Source organism: Candoia aspera, chromosome 1 (genome assembly GCF_035149785.1).
Source record: "Candoia aspera isolate rCanAsp1 chromosome 1, rCanAsp1.hap2, whole genome shotgun sequence".
Lineage (NCBI taxonomy): Eukaryota > Metazoa > Chordata > Lepidosauria > Squamata > Boidae > Candoia > Candoia aspera.
In genome coordinates, this window is record NC_086153.1 from 196,762,434 (window position 1) to 196,781,221 (window position 18,788).

Sequence of the window (18,788 nt, forward strand, 5' to 3'; positions counted from 1 at the left end):
TGCAATACCTCGTCAAGTGGAAACATTTCCCACACCCAGAGTGGGTCCAGGCACATGTCAGGGCAAGACAACTAACCAGATGTTTCCACGAGGCATACCCAGAGAAACCAGCACCATAAAGACATCTTTGGGGGGCAGCATGCCATGACCTCGTTGCAAGGCACAAAAGAGCCTCACAACGTAGATCATGATCATTAAAGAATAGAGGAAGAAGATAATTAAACCAGGGATTAAAACAAGCACCCAAAGCACCCACACCCATGGACCCATAGACGGCTGAAAAGGAGGACATCGGACGAGCAGAGATAAGCCGCACCTGGTGCCCTGGAGGACACTCCCGATTCAAGGGGACAAAGGATGACACCGGGAAAACGCCCATGCAGCCATCAAGGATCCCATCAAGAGGGATTGGGACAATGAAGGGTGGAGGAGCCCGGGGCCCTACGAGAGGGTATAAAAGGGGCACCTCCACACCACACCCCCCGTTCCCGTTTTTCGTTCTGTCAGCCATCATTCCAATAAACCAGAAATCCTTAATACCCATTAAGTGAGTCTGTGTCTTATTGCGAAGCGAGACTGACCCTGACAGTGTGGGTGTCTGCGAACTGATTCTTTGGGGATTAATCTTTCTTTTGCCAGTGATTTGAACAAGGGACTTTTGTTTAGCTGTCAACCACAGAGATGAACTTGTATGGAAGAAGAGCAACCTTGCCTGTGATTTCTCCAGCAGTTCTGCCAAGACAGGTAGGTGACTTTGTAAAGTGTGGAGTGAGGAAGGAAACGCGTATGCCATGACAACAGGTGCTGTCACAAAGTTTATACTTTAGATGTAACAAAATATGTGGACCTACTGCATGTGAAAGAGTTGAAGCGGCAGGTAGGAAGGAAAACTCAGTGGCACAGACTTGGGGGGAGCAGTTGCTTCCCAGAAGTGACCAAGTTGGATGTAGAGTGAGGAGGTGGGAGTGTCCTAATGTTAATGGAGGACATGAATTTTTTTAGAATCTTCTTGAAATTTATTTTTATGCTTGTACAACTTTTATAAGATGGCCTTTGTCACTGAAGGTATTTATAAGTCCCAGTGTAGCATTACTTTTTTTTTAAAATGCTGTGTTTGCTCTATAGCCTAGGTTACGATTGCAGCAGATCTTTATATTTGAAATGGCAAAATATTCAGCTAGGTTCTATGTGAAGTTTAAAAATAGGTGCATGTAATGCTGTCAGATGAAATTTCTTATACTGTTTGTGTTTACATATTTTCATTGGAGGGGATAGTTGGAAGGCCAGTTTGCAATTGGTAAATCAGATTTGACCTTTTTTTGCCTGTAAATCTGCTCCATTTGTTTGGCTATTCCTTAAGACGTTAAAACTGAACCACTCATACTGCAACTATGATTTATAATGCAGCTATAATTTACATATAAATTATAATTATACATACTTTGTACATGCATATCATTTACATACAAACATACATACCAATTTGAGTAGGAAAAAATGTTGGTATTGTTTTTTCTGTGAGAAATTTGGCTATAGAGGAATTAAGTTACTATGGTAACAAATCACTCTGGCAGGGTGAGAAGGTCAGACTTAATTGTCCTCAGGTTGGGGTGTGAAAAGATGACCATATAAGGTAAAGCTGCTGATTTGCTTGGGGGGAAGCTTGCCACCAGAAAGTTTTTAGTTGCTGTTTAAGCCCAGCAGCAGCTCCTAGTTTCTACTCAGAGCATGTGTGCGTGTGTATGAGCTTGTAAATATTTTTATGTAAGAAGCTTTTTTGAGCCTATCCAGCTATGGATATGGAAACTGCTTATGTTTTATGCTTTTTGTAAATACACTTATTTTTATAGAAATGCCTGGTGTGTGTTTTTTCTGATCTCTCGGGCCAAACGCTTTCCAGCACTCTGCCACAAAAAACACTGAAAACATTAAAAACTGTTATATATTTAGAGAAGTATTTTGTGTATACGTAATGCCTTCAGGCCTAACACTGAAAGCAAATGATTCATATTGTCTTCTGTTCATCTAACATGACACCCTCCAGTTACTTTGGACTATAGTGTACATATTCCCAGCCAGTATGGGGGAAAGGTGGTCCAAAACGTGCAGGGGGGACCAACATGACGAAGTGTGAGTCTGATGTAAGTTTTCTATTCTCGTTCCTCCAACATAATCTTTGGGCCTTGAAAAGCTTTTATACCTTAAAGACATGGCTTCTTCCATTTTAGCACCTACTAGAGAAAAACATCTGCTGAATTTGTGTCTATAATTAAGCTGAAGAAGGCCAATAGGAACATGGTTGAAGGCCTTCCTGTTACTTTTACAGCCGTTAGAAAACTATGTTGAATCAGACCAGAGGCCTATCTAATTCAGCCATCAGTCTCCTTGTGACCAACCAGGTTCATTTAGGAAGATCATGCAGAACATGAGGACAAGAGCACCCATCTGTTCATGATCCCTAGGATCTAATATTTGGATATATACTGTCAGATCCTGAGGTTATGTGTATTATTGTTAGTTGTTGATAACCTTATCTTTTATCAAACTGTTCATTTTTTTAAATATAATTTTTATTGAAGAAATGTTTAACAAGATAAAAGCAATACAAATATTAGAAAAGAAACAAATAAAATAAAGAATAGTAAATAAGAGAGAAAATAGAAAATGGAAAGGAAAGATTATAAAGAAGTGGCTTCCAGTCATTTTGACAGCGGATGTAAATGTATTTATATTTTACCTTCTCTCTCTAAGGTTTCATTGTACTTTCCTTCTTACATAAGCTCCCCTTTCTAATCGTCAAACCCATAAATCACAAGTTCATTTTCTTCTTTTTTCAGTAAAAAGTCCATATGGGTGTCACTAATAGATGTAATAGTTTATCTTTCTCTAAGCAAACAAGTTAATTTTGCCATCTCTGCTAGTTCCATCATCTTCATCAACAATCCCTCCATTGTGGGTATATCAGAGTCTTTCCATTTTTGTGCATATAATAGTCTTGCAGCAGTGATCATATATAAAAATAGTCTTGCATGGCTCTTTTCTAGTTGTCTGTCCAGTAATCCCAACAAGAAAAGTTCTGGTTTCAGTTGAATCTTAGTATTTAAAATCCTTTGTATCAGTGTATGTATTTGTACCCAAAATTTTCAGGCTTTTTTACAAGTCCCCCAGGCATGATAAAATAACCCTTCATATTGCCCATATTTCCAACATAAATTTGAAGTAACCTTATAAATTCTGGCTATCAAACTCTGTTCATGACTGTTCAGAAGTGCTGAAGTATAAAAAATGTTATTTCTAGGGTGGCAATGAGTCTTCAATATATAATGAGATTGGTTGAATAAAGTCATATGAAATAAATATTTTAATCTGTCTGACTTGCTGAAAGCAATTTAAGTTCTTGTAAAATGTGTCCTACTGCTTACTTCCAAGTGCTGAGGACTTCAAAACAATGCATAGGTTGTTAGAATTAGGGCTGGCTTATAAAGGTGGCAAGGTTAAATGTTTGCCTAGGTCTCCAAATCAGTGAGGATTCTACTACCTGAAGAGTACTACTATTTGTACTTTGCACAGAGAATACCATGTGCTACCTAAAAGCATATCCAGTTAGTATATTCAGCCTTTTCCACTTTGGATGGCCCACTGAGACTGCTATGCCAAAAGGCTTCCAAATCATGGGGTCAATACATTAGTAAAATATTATTGAGATAGAGAAATGATACATTTTTAAAGGTTGCAACATAATCCAGTGTGTGTGTGTGTGTTTTAATCAGCTGAATGTGGTCATGTTACTGGAATGTGTAAGATTTTGTAACTTTGAATATAAGTGTTATCCTTTTCAACTGAACGTGCAACATCCCTTTCATTTTGCTGTATGCTAATTCTATTAATTTAAATAAGAATAAGTGAATAGTAGAATATAATTCATTTAAAACTGGTATTCAGTCAGGTGTGGGTTTTTGGAGCTATTTTTCCAATAGTATTTGGCATATGAAAATATGCACATATGGTTTTGTAGAATAGTTAGAATGCTTCATTGATTTGTGGCACAGTCTGTTATATGTCTATTCAAAAGTAAACATCATTTATCTCCTGGGTCATGCATAATAATAAATCATAATGTGGTTTATATTTGGCTTAGTGAACCCACCCAACATGATTTAGTGTTGTATACAAACCAAAATACCATGGTTTACTCAAAAAACCATGATGATTCCCAGATAAGAAGATAGTGATTACAGCTGTTACCTCAAAATCATGAAAGGTAGATAAGGAAACAATGTATGCAAAGAGCTGTGCACACGTGTTGTGGCTTATCTAAGCCAATGTAACGGAACTGATAGTGAGAAATATGTAGTCCTGATCAAGCATCCTAATCTCAGGAATTGATTTGAGGATGGACAGATAAGGCAATAGAGGGAAGACGCTTCATGAAATGATTCATGAAAGTACCCTTTGGTGAATACCACGCCCATTATATGAATGGAATAGAATTTGCTCCTTAACAAATTTGTGGAGGCAATTTTCAAATGCTTCTCCAAGTACTTTCACAGACATCAATAATCTGTCAAATATCGTTTCAGAAAAAAGTGGAGCTTGAAGTTCATGTCCCATCTTCCAGCAGCAAATTTACAAGGAGAAGCTGAACTACTAGGTCAGCCTTTTCCAAGCTGGGCACCTTCAGGTGTGTGGACTTCAGCTCTCAGAACTTCCCAGCCATCATGGCCATTGCTGAGAATTCTGGTAGTTGAAGTTCTCACATCTGGAGAGTACCTAGGTTGGGGAGAGATGAGTTAGAACATCACAATAAGTGGGAGCAAGCAAAACAAGGTTAGATAGGAATGGGATGAAGTCAGTCCAAAGGGGAAGACAGGAAGAGCTCTAGACAAGGGAAGACAGCCTAACTTTAAAAGAAAAATCAGGACTAAGACAACTACTCTGCCATTGTTGATTATGTCTGTTCTGTATGTATACAGGTAATTGTTGCATATATCTATTATAGATTGGCTTTTAATGTTGGGTACAGGCTGGAAGAACTTGTAAATACATCTGAAAAGCATATTTGGAAAACAATAACATGTCTATGCACTGCTTTACAATTATGAAGAGGTGTGCAGATTTGTCCTAAATAGCTACTGGGTACATACACCTAAAAATAATATTGCACAGAACAAAATGCTTTAGGGTTCAAATAATACTTAGATCCCTTTACTAACCTCAGCTTATCCTGTGATATATTCATGTACTTTTATTTTTTTGCATGACTGATCTCTATTCTGTAATCTTTTCTGTCACACCCCTTTGCAGAATTAAATTCCTTCTTCAAAAGCGAAGATGCAACAGCATGTAGCTATTTTAATACCTTTGCTTTCTGTATTGTCAAGGCAATGCTTTCGATGACCTTCCCCACATTTCATGATAAAGTTGGTCTATGAGATATATTAGAGTATCTGACCACACAGTTGCACAAATGCTATCAGTGAAAATATTTATACAACTTCATGGCTTGATGATTCTCAATAGAACATACTTCCCCCTTGAATTCTTGATTTCTTTCCACTTCAATACCCATTTCTTTGAAATATGTTTCTTATAGGGACCAAGGGCTTCTTACTTCATTTGCCAACTTTCCAGTGTTCAGAAAAACACTTTTTCTTGAGACACATCCCTGGGATGCAGGGACAGAAGGATCAGTGTGGCTGAGAAAACTGCTACTCCATTTCTTCAGCTGAACCCTCTTTCAAATAAATTCAGCCTCCAGAAATCAGAATCTGATTTTGGGCTGTCAGATCTTGGGTAGCCTACTGAACTGTTACTTTAGCAAGCAGTAAGTCTTTCCTCTGTGGACATTTGGATTCTTTGTAGAGGCATACTGCAGAGTGGTACAGCATAGAAATTGCATGAGAGAAATTGGTCTCACCTTTGGTAGTAAATTGGTTCTCACCTTTCCTGAGACATTTCTCTGAAGATACTACTAAAATGACTTCAATGAATTGTGCATACTTGTGAATTCTGTGGGGCTTTTTCCCTGTGAAATACCACAAATGTAAATTTCATATTTTATCCCACTTTCCTTTTTTACTTAAAAAGTACTTACAGTGTTCTAGGCAGCTCATTTGTGATAATTCAACCCTGCTTTTGAATCTACTATTTAATGTTTTCCAAATCATATCATATATCTTTTAAAAATCATGTCTAAATGGGAGATCAGTTATCTCCTGTTCCATATTTTACATATTTCAAAGTGACTTGGTTTACACGTAATGCTATGCCAGCATACCCAGTATGGGCTGGGTCAAACATGGTACTAAATCATAATGTGGTTGTTGGGCTTTGATTTAACATGTTACATGAACCTAACTACTGCAATTTGTAAATCCTAGTTTATGGCCTAAAATATTGTGTGAACCCAGGTAATTGTGATTTATGGTTAAGGAAAGAATGACTTCACAGAATGTAAGTTTCATTGACAATTCATTACTGGTTCATGAACCTATATATAATGGGGGCATTTATACATCATGATAAGGTAGAGCTATCTAATATGGGCTGCAAAAACATAGACTACCATTAGGTGGCAGCAAGGAGATATAGGAAAACCCTTTGCTGCCTTCTAGTGGGCATCTGATGTTTGCAGCACAGCCATGGTAGTTTTAGCCCAAAACTATACTGTTTGCAATTCTTGCACTCCATATACACAAGTTGAATTGGGGGGCAAAAAGTGTGAAGAGAGAGTGTTTCCCTTCTGCCACTTAGTAAACAGTGGTTTTTATCCTGATTGGGCCAATGCACTTCTTTTATTTTATTGATTAAAAAGACAACAAAAACAATAGTAAGTGCTACTTAGCATTGCTTAATGTGGACCCAAACACTGGACCATAGTGTGTCATAGGTTCCTCAGCACCATGTATTGGCAACATCCCAAAACAGAGAAGAATAGATCGGTATGAATATGACATCTTCTTGCTGTCCTTGTTGTTAATATCACAGTAGTTAAAGAAAAGAAAGAAAAGAAAAGGAACAGTCCCAAAAGCTTAGTTGTATAAAGCTCCCACTTCTCCTAAAACTCTAAATCCTTGTGGTTCAATCATATCGAGCTGCTCTGTCCTGAATCAGACTGTTGAGACCCCATCTAGGATTCAGTAGCATTTACTCTGGTGAGAAACATCCCTCTAGGGTTGCAGTCTACCCAGAGCCCTTTTAGTAGAGATGCCCAGGACTGAATCTTGGATCCTTTGTATACAAAGCAAGTATTTTGCCACTGAGCTATGGCCTCACCCTAAACAGTTACTAGATGTATGGTAATTATATTGAGGATCATATACAGCACAATTCTTATTGTGGATAAAGGTTTTTTCTTATGGCCTGAAACTGTCACCTACTAATGAAACTAATATTTTAATCGTGGGTATGAATACACACACACACAAGTGCTGGTCTTGTGACTAAACTCCATATAATCAAAAAAGTGCAGCCTCCTCAGCTGCTGCTAATTTGGGGGAAATTAAATTACAATTCATTTTAATTAGATTTAAATTAAGCTTGATGGCTTTAAGCATGGATAAAGCAGAAGTGGGGATATGATAAAATCAGATAGACTGATAGATAAAAAAACTAGGCTATAAGAAATGAATGCTTTTTAATTCTATGTCTGTGTGTTTTACAATGACCATTTTCCCTTGGCCCACTTATATATGGTCTCCCAGCACATTCAGCAAAATCCATATCCTCAGTCCAGCAAAGATTGCGCATCTGAACCTCTGTGTCTGTTAGTAAAGTAATAGTAAAGCTGTTAGACCAGAGTAGGGAGACCCAAGTTCAAGTTTACCATCAGCCATGAGGGCTCCCTGGGTAATGTTGGGCCAGTCACCTTCTGTCAGCCCAGCCTGCCACACCACGGTGTTATTTATTGTGGAGGAAAAAGGAGAAGAGAGCATTATGTCCGCTGTCTTGACCGTCTAAAGGGAAGTTGGGATATAAATTAAATAAATAAATAATACTACTTTGTTTGCTTTCAGACCAGCATAAAACAAATAACATAATAATGGTAATGTTGGTAACAAATAGTATTACGTACTGATGCTATGTCAATTGCTTTTTTTTTCTTTTTAATAGGTAATTAAAGTATATAGTGAGGATGAAACTAGCAGAGCTTTTGAAGTACCAAGTGATATAACAGCCAGGGATTTGTGCCAGCTGCTAATACTAAAGAATCATTACGTTGATGATCATAGCTGGACACTCTTTGAACGTCTCACTTATTTGGGTTTGGGTAAGTATTACTTGCTTTTAAAAGCAGCAGTGTTTGTTGAGTATCTCTAATGGGTTAGAAATTGAGGAGGCAGAGAGTAAGTCTACAACGTTAGAGGCATTTCTATATGAGACGGGCGGCAGAGAAATTTGACAAATAAATAAATAAATAAATTTATATCAGTTGGGAACAAGTCCCACTGACTGTAGTTGGATTTACTTCTAAATGCACGTATTCTGACCCAGTACCTTAATGTGCCAAAGAGAAAACCAAGCTAGGAAATTAGAACAACTCATTAACTGAGGGCCATGAGGTTACGTCACATTTAGTGGCCTTTCAGTGGTTAGCAGAAATTAGGAATATTGTTTTCCCTGTCCAAAGCTACTATTGGATTGCTTATAGAATAAGTTAAGCCAGATTTCTCAACCTCAGTCATTGCTGAGGATTCACATCCTCAGATGCCCAGATTGTAGAAGAATGAGTTAAATCCTCCCCTGGCAGCATGTCCGTAGCAAATCAGGACAAGTTATGTTAAGTCCCATCCTGTAGTAATGTCACTGCACAAGCCCCTCTTTTACATGCCTATATCAGGACAGAGCTTCCATAGTAATAGGCTATGCTCAGACACTGCATATCTTGTTCCTTGCCTGCTGGCAAAAAACAGGGCCCACCTGCCCAGCTGGCTTGTTTTCTGCTAGTAATTGTTGCCAGTTGCCAGCTGAGGACAGACCAGCTGCAGCCTTTAGATGCTTTTTTTTCCTAGCAAGGAATAGTCAAAGCACCATTATTTATGTATGTGTTTACCCTTCTGCTTGGATTTTTTGGAAAAAATTCTGGGAATCAAGTTATGTCATTTGACTTCATTAGTTATACTGTAGTGTGGACACCCACCCAAAAAGCCAAATAGCTTTCTGTATTACCAAGGTTATCTGAATTCAGCTACTCTTTAATCCTTGTCCTTCTGTTTAGTAAGAAAATTGCTTTTTCTCTTACTCATGGGTACTATCCCTAAATATTAGTTAATTTAATAGTGGGAAACCTGCAGCATTCTTTGACTGTGATTGATGGAAATGAATAACAATATTTCCTGATGTTTTGAGATGGAAAACTCACAAAACTCTACTGTAAGCTTAAAATCGATTTAATATAGTTTTAAAAATGGGGAGAAAAGCCCTCCTCCTTCCAATATCTGGGGGAAGCTGGACAATTTTGGCCCTGCTTATGCGCATGAGGAAGCCACACATACCTTGCCTCCTTGCCCCGTCCACTTCAGTCCCTGTCCATAGCCTCAAATGTTAGTTGTTCCCCAGCCACCAAACATTTTCCCATTTCTGGCTTCAAAGGTAAAAGAAAGATGGGGTTCATCAGGGGTAGCAAGCTGGATTGAGATTTTAATTTGAGCTGGAGGACAATTACGTAATCCCACAATGCTCCTCTTCCAAATCTTTCATCATAGTTATCCGCCTGGAAAATAGGTTGAATTTCTGAAAAGCAGAATTAAGTTTACCTAGCGGGACATTCCAAGCTCACTCCTAGGAGCTTATTCATTTATCTACTTTATTTACATACTGTTTCTTTCCACATGACCTGCATTGTGTTTGGCTGACTGATCCATTCAATTGTTTAGAAATGTGTTCTGATGAAGAACCAGTAATGAAAGAGACAAAGTTCAGGTGTTCTGGAGAAGGTGGAGGAAGAGAGAAGGCGCTGATAGAATCCAGCTATAATTTATACTCTGGATTTGTTGAGAAGCCAAGGTGCAGGGGTTGGGCATAAACTTTCACCAATGTAAAGCTTACTTTAAAATATGTTAGCCTGAAATTGTATCATTCTTTGTTTCTAAAATGTCCTAACAGTTTGTGGAAAGCAGTCATAGTATTGCAGAATGAACTGTTGGCCCCAGTAAGACCAAATTCACTCAGCTGTGCTCTCAATAGATACAGTTGGCTCTTAATCCCAATGTGTGAAGTGTATTATGGTTCCCATCTCTGATAATTATTTCTACTGTTGATCAGTACTTGCTCCTGGTTGTAGCTGGCTGCATTTGTTGGAGTCCATCCATATTGTGGCTGACAGCATGTGTGTGTGTGCGTGCGCGCACGCACACATGCATGTGAATTCTAGAGTTTTGCGGTTGTATTACTGAACTGGCCAGCAAGGATGCCTGGACCACTGGTGGAGGAAGTCTAGAAGTGAACCTGACTGAACACAGTTACATGCCCATGTTCAGGCCTACACTGTAGCAATAAGGGAGGCGAACTGTGCTTATTTTCTCCTCCTTACTGCATCAGAGGCTGCTGTCCAGTGGCCCTGTATAGGGTGATGAATTCCCATCTGGGGTGGAAAAATTTTTGTGTTCTCCCACCCAGCTGCTGTGTGCAGCATTTTGCTGATAAAGTCACTCAGATTCATTGTAGTCTTGACTCCATGTGGACAGAATCTTCAGTGGTGACTGGGGCAATGTCTTGTCCTGTTATCTGGGACTCCCTCTGGTCTGTGACTTCTGAGGAAGTTGATAGGGTGCTGTCTCAGTTGCTCTGTGCCACATGTCAGTTGCCTCCCGGCTTGTACAGGAAGCAAGGGGATGGTCACCATTTGGGTCCTGGGAATTGTCAATTCTCCCTCCTGATGAAGCCATCCCTGGACTAGTGGTGTTAGACAACTATATTTTGGGGAAAAGGTTGTTAAGATGGTGGTGATGGATCAACTTTTTAGCACCCTAGAAGAAGCAGATTATTTGGACCCTTTTCAGTCAGGGTTCAGCGCAGTTTTGGGATGGAGATGGCATTGGTGTCTTTTTGGACTGCCTGCAAGGTTTGGGGGCTGGAGACATCTTTCAGTGGTTCCGCTCCTTCCTTGTGGGGTATGCAGAGGTCAGTTTTATCTCCTCTGCTTCTTAACATCTGTATGAAGCTACGGAGGTGTATGTGTCATTTGATGGTTTGGGTACAGCATCATCAATATGGAGAGCCAGTTTGGCATAGAGGTTAAGGCATCAGGCTAGAAACCAGAAGACCGCGGGTTCTAGTCCCTCCTTAGGCACAAAGCCAGCGGTGACCTTGAGCCAGTCACACACACAGCCGTAGGAAGGAAGCAAAGGCGAATCACTTCTGAAAAACCTTGCCAAGAAAACTGCAGGGACTTGTCCAGGCAGTCTCCAAGAATTGGACACAACTGAATGGATTAAAAAAAAAATCATCAATATGCTGATGATACCCAACTGTACATCAGCATCCCAGCTGGAGGGAGGTGCTGTCAACTCCCTTTCCCAGTACCTGGAGGCTCTCGGGATCTGGATGGAAGAAAACTGACTGAAGTTGAACCCTAGCAAGTTGGAGTTGTTGATACATCAGGCTCCTCTGTCGCTGCCAGAGTTACTCCTTGATAGGCAAGTACTACCCATCAGGGAGCAGGTTTGTGACTTGGGAGTACTGCTGGACTCCTGCTCCTGCTGCATCAACTTCAGGTGGTGCACCACTTGAAGCCTTACCTAGAGCAGGAGGACTTGACAGAAGCAACTCATGCTCTTATCCCTCCCTATCTGGACTACTGTGATGTGCTGTATTTGGGGTTTCCCTTAAAGGATATTTGGAAACTGCCATCGGTTCCTAATGCAGGAGCTTGCATACTTTCAGGCTCCAGACATTGGGAACACATAGCACCAGTTTTGCGAACCCTGCATTGGTTGCCAATTAGTTTTGGGGCCCAATTTAAGGTACTGGTTTTGGCCTATAAATCCCTTAATGGTTTGGCACCCAGATACCTTCAGAATTGCCTTCTTTAGCCAACTTTGGCTTGGCCAATAAGATCTAGGAGGGAGAGCTGCTCCGAGTCCCCCACTTCCAGAAGGTTCAGTCGTGGAGGCTAGAGGTGCTTATTTTCTATAGCAGCCCTGATATTGTGGATCAGGGGTCCCTGTAGAGATCAGGCTGCATTTCTCTTCGTTGGTTTTTCACAAGCCTTTCCCTGATTGGAGCTTTTGTTGCCCTCTTTATTCACTCTCTATTCCGGTAGTGTTGTTGCATTTTTAATTTTTATATGGAGTTTGTTTTATATAGTATTTTTCTGTGTGAGCCATCAAAAGTAGTTTTTGGTGGTGGTGGTGGTGGCATAATAAAGAGTAACCTGATTCAGAGAGGGTTTCCTGCTCTTGGAAATGCAATAAGGTTACAGTTGGTGCTTCCTTTCTGCTGCCATATATTCCATTTCTGCTACTCTCAGGCTTTGCAAGATGCATTTTTCATTATCCTTACTTCCTGCGCATGCCACTGTGGCATGGTGGCTTGTGATCTATCATGCCTGCTTTCTACCTTTCACAGCGGGCTATTAGGATATAGCTGTACAACTCATCCAAAGTTTCCAGAAGTTTGAAAAAAAGTGTATATACTGGGGAGGGTGAGAACAATTCCATAATTTATATGTACTTTCACATACCTTGACCTTAGGGTCAACTCAACATAGCCAGTCAAAATATTGCTGCAAGGGCATTGTTGACTATCCTGAGTTTACAGAAGTGTTATCCGACTGCATATTTCTGTGCGGATAGTAGATGCTGTCTTCTAAATTACATTTTGTTCTACTGAAGGAGACCTGTCAGCATCCTCTTACAGGGTCATAAATTATCCCAGTGCAATTTGATTTAAAGTCTGCTAACATAATAGAGGAATTCAGAGCTACAGCTGTCGAACTTCTGAAAGCCTAGATCAAACTATACTATTTTGGCTGCATTTTAGCCATAGTTCAGAAGCTGATGTTGAATAAGAAACTGGTGTTGAGAGGTACACGTTTAAATCTTGGCCTACATTAGTAATGCTTTCCTAGGCTTATGGGAGCAAGCGCTTTAGGGGGATATAATAGTTTATGTCTAGTGTGATAAGAGCTTGCCGATTGGAAGGTCGGCGGTTCGAATCTGCGTGACGGAGTGAGCTCCCGTTGCTAGTCCCAGCTCCTGCCAACCTAGCAGTTCGAAAACATGCAAATGTGAGTAGATTAATAGGTACTACTTTGGTGGGCAGGTAACGGCGTTCCGTGTAGTCATGCTGGCCACATGACCACGGAAGTGTCTACAGACAAATGCCGGCTCTTCGGCTTTGAGACGGAGATGAGCACCGCCCCCTAGAGTCGGACACGACTGGACTTAATGTCAAGGGAAACCTTTACCTTTTAATTGTGAAGTATGCCTCAAATCTAGAATCAGTTTTGGTGTTTTTTTTTAACAAATGCTTTCAATACCTTCCATGAACAACTTTCAAGAAGACAAGCAATTTAAACTAAATGAGGGGAAATAGCAGTTACTGAAAGGACATAGAATAGCTCTCTGCAATCCAGTGGCCTTCATTTATTTTACTACAGTTCTCATCATGTCTGGGAATGCTTTCTTAGCACAAAGAGATCTTTCTCTGGATTCTTTTCAGCCATGATGTGAAGTTAGCTATAGCTTCAGTCTACATGTGCACCAGGATGAAGCAGTAGAAGTCTTATCTACTAGAATGGACTTTACCACTTCAGACAGTGAGTGGAAGGATCACATTTAAGTGTTCCAGGATTTTGAAAGCATAATATTTCCTGCAAATAAATAACAGATGGATCTGGAGAGGATTTAGCCAAGCCATTTGCTTACCATGTGCTGGTTTACAATTTGCATAACTTAGGTCAGTGTTTCTCAACCTCAGGAACTTTGAGACATGTGGACTTCAACTCCCAGAATTCCCCAGCCAGCATGCTGGCTGGGGAATTCTGGAAGTTGAAGTCCACATGTCTCAAAGTTTTTGAGGTTGAGAAACACTCACTTAGGGGTTCATTTTAAAAACCCATCAACACCAGCAATCTGAAGTTGTATAGCATTCTAGCTCCTCTGTAAACTGGGGGATTATTTTGCTGTATGCAGACAAGACCTAAGAAATATGATAAAGCTTCTTCTGGTAGCCTCTCTTTCCCCAGTATAAACATTAGTTACAATTATTTTACAACTTGTGTTCATCCTCTCTGCCTGTTGATACTAAATTATCTTCAGTCATTGGCATCTGAAATACAATTAAGTTAAAAATAACAATCAGAAACAGCAAAAAAGAAAAAGAACTGATGAGAGCTGTAACCGCAGTGTCTGATTAAAAACTACCCTTAATTATTTGTGTTACATTAGTGCGACAGCAGATTTCCTCAATCCATATCTTTATACCAAATTGATCTCTCTTTTCTTCCATTAGGCTTTTAAACTTTCTGAACTGGTTTCTGTTATAGAGATGCAACCCCTCTTTTGGATGGGTCAGTGATTCCACCATTCCTTCTGTAAGAGGCAGGATTCACATTGGTCACGTTTGGTGATATTTTCCATTGGAATACAGTCCTCGGTATTCCTTTGTGTTTTCGCAGCCAAAAGACCTTTTCTCTCGAGAACCTATATCTGCAAGAAACCAGTTGTTGGGCAGGACAGAACTCTTCCCCGACAGCAGTTTTAAAAAGCCACCCTCAATCCGATCCTCTCCAAAGTATTGTGAGACTGCTGATCTAGATTAGGGTTCAAATCTAGGGTTGTTGGGAGTCGGCCAGCATACAGATTTAATAAGCAAGCAAGCAATAAGCAAATAAATAAATAAATAAATAAATTCATGGAAATTGCAGTTCTGAAAGATGTAGAGAGCATCAAGCTAGAAAATATTGCCTGTCTTCACAGAAGTAAGTTACTGAAAGTTCTGGGCATCTGTATAAACCAGTGGATAAAGACACCTGCTGTTGCTTGACTATAGAAACCCAGAGCCAAGCACAGCTGTACTTTGCCAGGGCTCAAATACCTATGACACGGGGCTGGAACATTCCTCTTAATTCTATTAATGGTTTTAAATGACATCCCCCCTCCCCTATTTCTGCTTCCAAAGGACCAAAAGTATGTTCTGCCCTGTTTGGAAAGTTCTGGGGAAAGAAAAGTTAAGTATGTTCCAGATGAAGCAAATATAGAGCTCTTTTTGGGAAGTAAGTAGCATAGAGGAGAATGCTTTTTCTTCAAATAATCCCATGCTTTATTTACTAAAGTCAAAGGTATTGCAGAGGCGCACAGACACACACAGGCGTGCACCAAAAGAAGATTAAACACGGGAAAAGAATTCACAGCTGGGATTTAGCACAACAGGCCCATGATGCCTAACATATCTTGAGCTCTGCTAAGTAGTCACCTTGGCAGGTAGAGAAGTACGCTTGAAATATTTGTCTCTAATTTTCTCAGTTGCTATCACAACCGAGAAAATAATACTGTATGTTTGTAATAATAATACTGTCCCTTTTCCTCTCAATTACATATGAAATCTCTCTTGAAGACCCCTGTACAATAAGCAAGGCGGGGGGTGATTCAAAAGGATTGATCTTTGCTTTTGTCATTGTGTGAATCTTATCAAATATATAACGTTGCTTCCCAGTAGAAAATGGTGAAAAGTGTGCTCCGGTTTTTCTAGTTTGGGAATAAATAATTCATGATAATATAGCAGTTTCAAATTCTTTCACTAACACTCGGCAGCTGCTCCGGGGGCTTGTGGGTAGAGGTCTAAACCTGTGAATCGTAGTAAACGGAATACCGGGTTTCTATCTGCAAGAATAATCACGTGTCATATTTCATAATGAGTGTGTGTGTTAAGTGTTTACACACCATGTTAATTATTAGAACATCACTCTCTTCTCTGGGCATAAGCTTTGCTGTGTATTGCCAGCTGCTTTTAACCCTGATTTGTGCAGCTGTAATGTGCCCAGCACCAGTCTTTTAAAATCCTTCTGGTTGATTATTTTTGTTTCTAAATGCTTTGGGCAAAAAAGCTGTTTTCTTCCTTGGATCTGTATCTTAGGAGGGATTAGGTGGGTTGGAAGCCCCTCTCCGCTGGCATACAGGAAATCCACTTGGAATGAACTCGACCTGGAGGCCTATGCCCACTGATTTACCACCTGTGGTGTTCCCCACTGGCAAGCATTAAAATTGGTCAGAAGTGGCTTTAGAAGGCATTGGCTGTAAGGCGTATGAATTTCCTGGAGAGGCCACACAGTTGGGTCGAACAACTGTGTGTTTCCCTCTCTACCAACTTAGTACTCTTCTGCGTTACGTTTTCTGCAGCATTTGGCTTGCTTGTGGATGGATCTGAACTCTTGAAAGCAAAATACCAGAATAAGAGTCTGAAATGTAAACTGAATTCTGAGTGAGTTTTCAATTTGCCACTTTCAGTGTTTTACCCCTTCCCTCCCTCCCTCCCTCCCATCCATCCACCCCTCCATCCGTTATCAGTTGGCATGTTCATAATCTAACGCTTCAAGTATTCAGACTTTGCTGAACTTACTTTTCATCATCCTCTTCTTCTATAAGATCAAATGTAAATTCAGTTCGAAAAGTGCTGAACAAGATGGGAGATTAAAGTTTTGGCTCTGAAATCCTGATGCCGCTTTGCCAGGCACATTTACCCTGCCTCTTTGACTTGATTTATCTGTGCAGAGGTATCTGATCAGGATCATATCCTCTGACATACCTGGGAATATTAAAGACATCTGGGGCCCTACACTTATGTCAATGGAAATAGTTTTGCTGTCCCGCCAGAATATGGGGTTTAAAATCGCTGCCTCACAGGAAATCACTGTGCTCTAGCAGAAGACAGTTTTGGTCAAGACTCTAATCCAATCTACTAAATGGAATTAATAGGCAGGATTTAGCAGGCTTTATTTCTTCAGGGTCAGATTCAAGGGTAATGCAAAAGAAATGGTGGTAGCTAACTGTTCAGTAAGCTATACAGAAAGTCAAGACATAAGGTAGGTTTTATCATCTAGACAGATCTTTTCCAGTAATGGGAATACAAATAGCTTCTGAATTTTGAATTTAGTAAGGAAGCACAGTAAGTATCACTGATTTATTCTTTAAATCTTAAGAGGTTAAAATTGCACAGTATAGGAAAACGCTGAAGGTATTTTATAAAGAGTGATAATTGTACACATTACTGTAATGGCAGGTTTTAAACTGAGAGATGTGTATAGTTTTGAAATGTCCACTGGGTGTCACTGTTGTTTCTTACTTTCAAATATATATATATATATATATATTAACCTTTAGCAAAAGACTCAACACAGAATTTCAGTAATTCATTTTTCTTAGCCTACAGTAAAATCTCCTTTGAACTGAGCTCAGCTCCCAGCGACTTCATGGGACAGAGGAGGGTGACAAAAGAGCCCTTGCAGCCTTGCGAAGTAGGACAGGTTGCTAGTGTCCCTCCTTGTCATATATTTCAGAGGTAGATGCACTTTTATCACTAATGAAAGAAGAGAATATCTGTAGCTCAGGGTTGAACTGTGGAGTTCTTGGTGCTCTCTGAGCTTGGTTGTTCTTGCAGATGTTTCATTACCCAGCTAGGTAACATTATCACTGATGAGTACCAAGAACTTCACACTAATGAAAGAATTACATCAGCCTGAATTTATGAGAATCCAGGCTTATGGCTTGCACTTAGAGAAGACTGGCTCCTTTCTTGGACCTTTCTCTGAATCTCTTCAAGAGTCAGATGTGTGTATTTATTTGGCAGTCTGGTACATGGAACAATCTCTTTCCAGGCTGGGGAAAGAGACGAAATCCATTTCCATTTCTGATTCAGTACATCAATTCTTTAATAAATCAGAGATGAGTCAGATACAATCAATTGCTTCTTGTAAAAAACGTTAACATCTATGGTTAGCTGACTAAAGTGACAGGGAACTTTAATGGAATATATCTGAGCAGCTCATTTTGGGGGGTTGGGGGAAGAGATCTCTGGAATCAGAATGAGGAGGAAGCAAGTTTCACCAAAGAGTGGGTTTTGGTAAATGGGAATAGGGTACCATATCTCAGCTGCAAAAAATGCAGCAAAGAAATACAAAAACCTCTAATTCTTTACTCTTAACTGATGGTTGCCCAGTTGCCCAGTTTTGCAGCCTAGATCTGGTCACCCTACATGCGAGTAGCTTCCAAGGAGAGAAATTCAACAAGATCAATCCATAGCTTGCATGCTTTGATGAGTTCTCTCTCTCTTTCCCCCCCCAGTATCTGTTTAACATAAGGTTGAACACTTAGAGAAGTCACCTTATTCTAATTTTTCTAATTAAAGCCTATCATTCAAAGGAAAATTGAGAACTTTAAAGTTGACCATGTCTCCATTTTGGTTTGGAGCTGGTCATCATCACTGAGTTCTGCTGGTGAGTGCCACAGGAACAGTGGAAGGTAAAGGAAGTAATGATATGTTCATGGGAAACCCAAGGTTTGGGGAAAAAATTAAGCTAAAAGGAAACAAAAAGTGGGCAATTCCTTGCCCCAAAAGATCACAACATGCTTAGTAACCATGGAGTATTAAATGTCAGTTGGAAAAGAAAAATGGAGAAAAGGTGATGCTATTGGTGGGGAGACAGAAGCTGTATTTGAGTTCTACCTGCATATAGCCTAAAAAGAACATGGTGTGGGTGGCTGAAACCCTGGATAGGGGCACTCTTGTTGCAAAGTAGAGATATTCCAGCTTTCCAAACTTTGGTGCACCCAAGTTATGTGGACTTCAAC

The 18,788-nt window shown here is 40.0% G+C and overlaps 1 protein-coding gene across 1 annotated transcript in view; it reads left to right on the forward strand.

The window, feature by feature from the left end:
• Window positions 1–18,788, forward strand: part of GRB14 (growth factor receptor bound protein 14) — a 64,257-nt gene that overhangs the window by 14,597 nt on the left and 30,872 nt on the right. Inside the window, 1 exon segment of the mRNA XM_063306551.1 lies at window positions 8,113–8,269. Coding sequence (XP_063162621.1) covers window positions 8,113–8,269 — 157 coding nt within the window.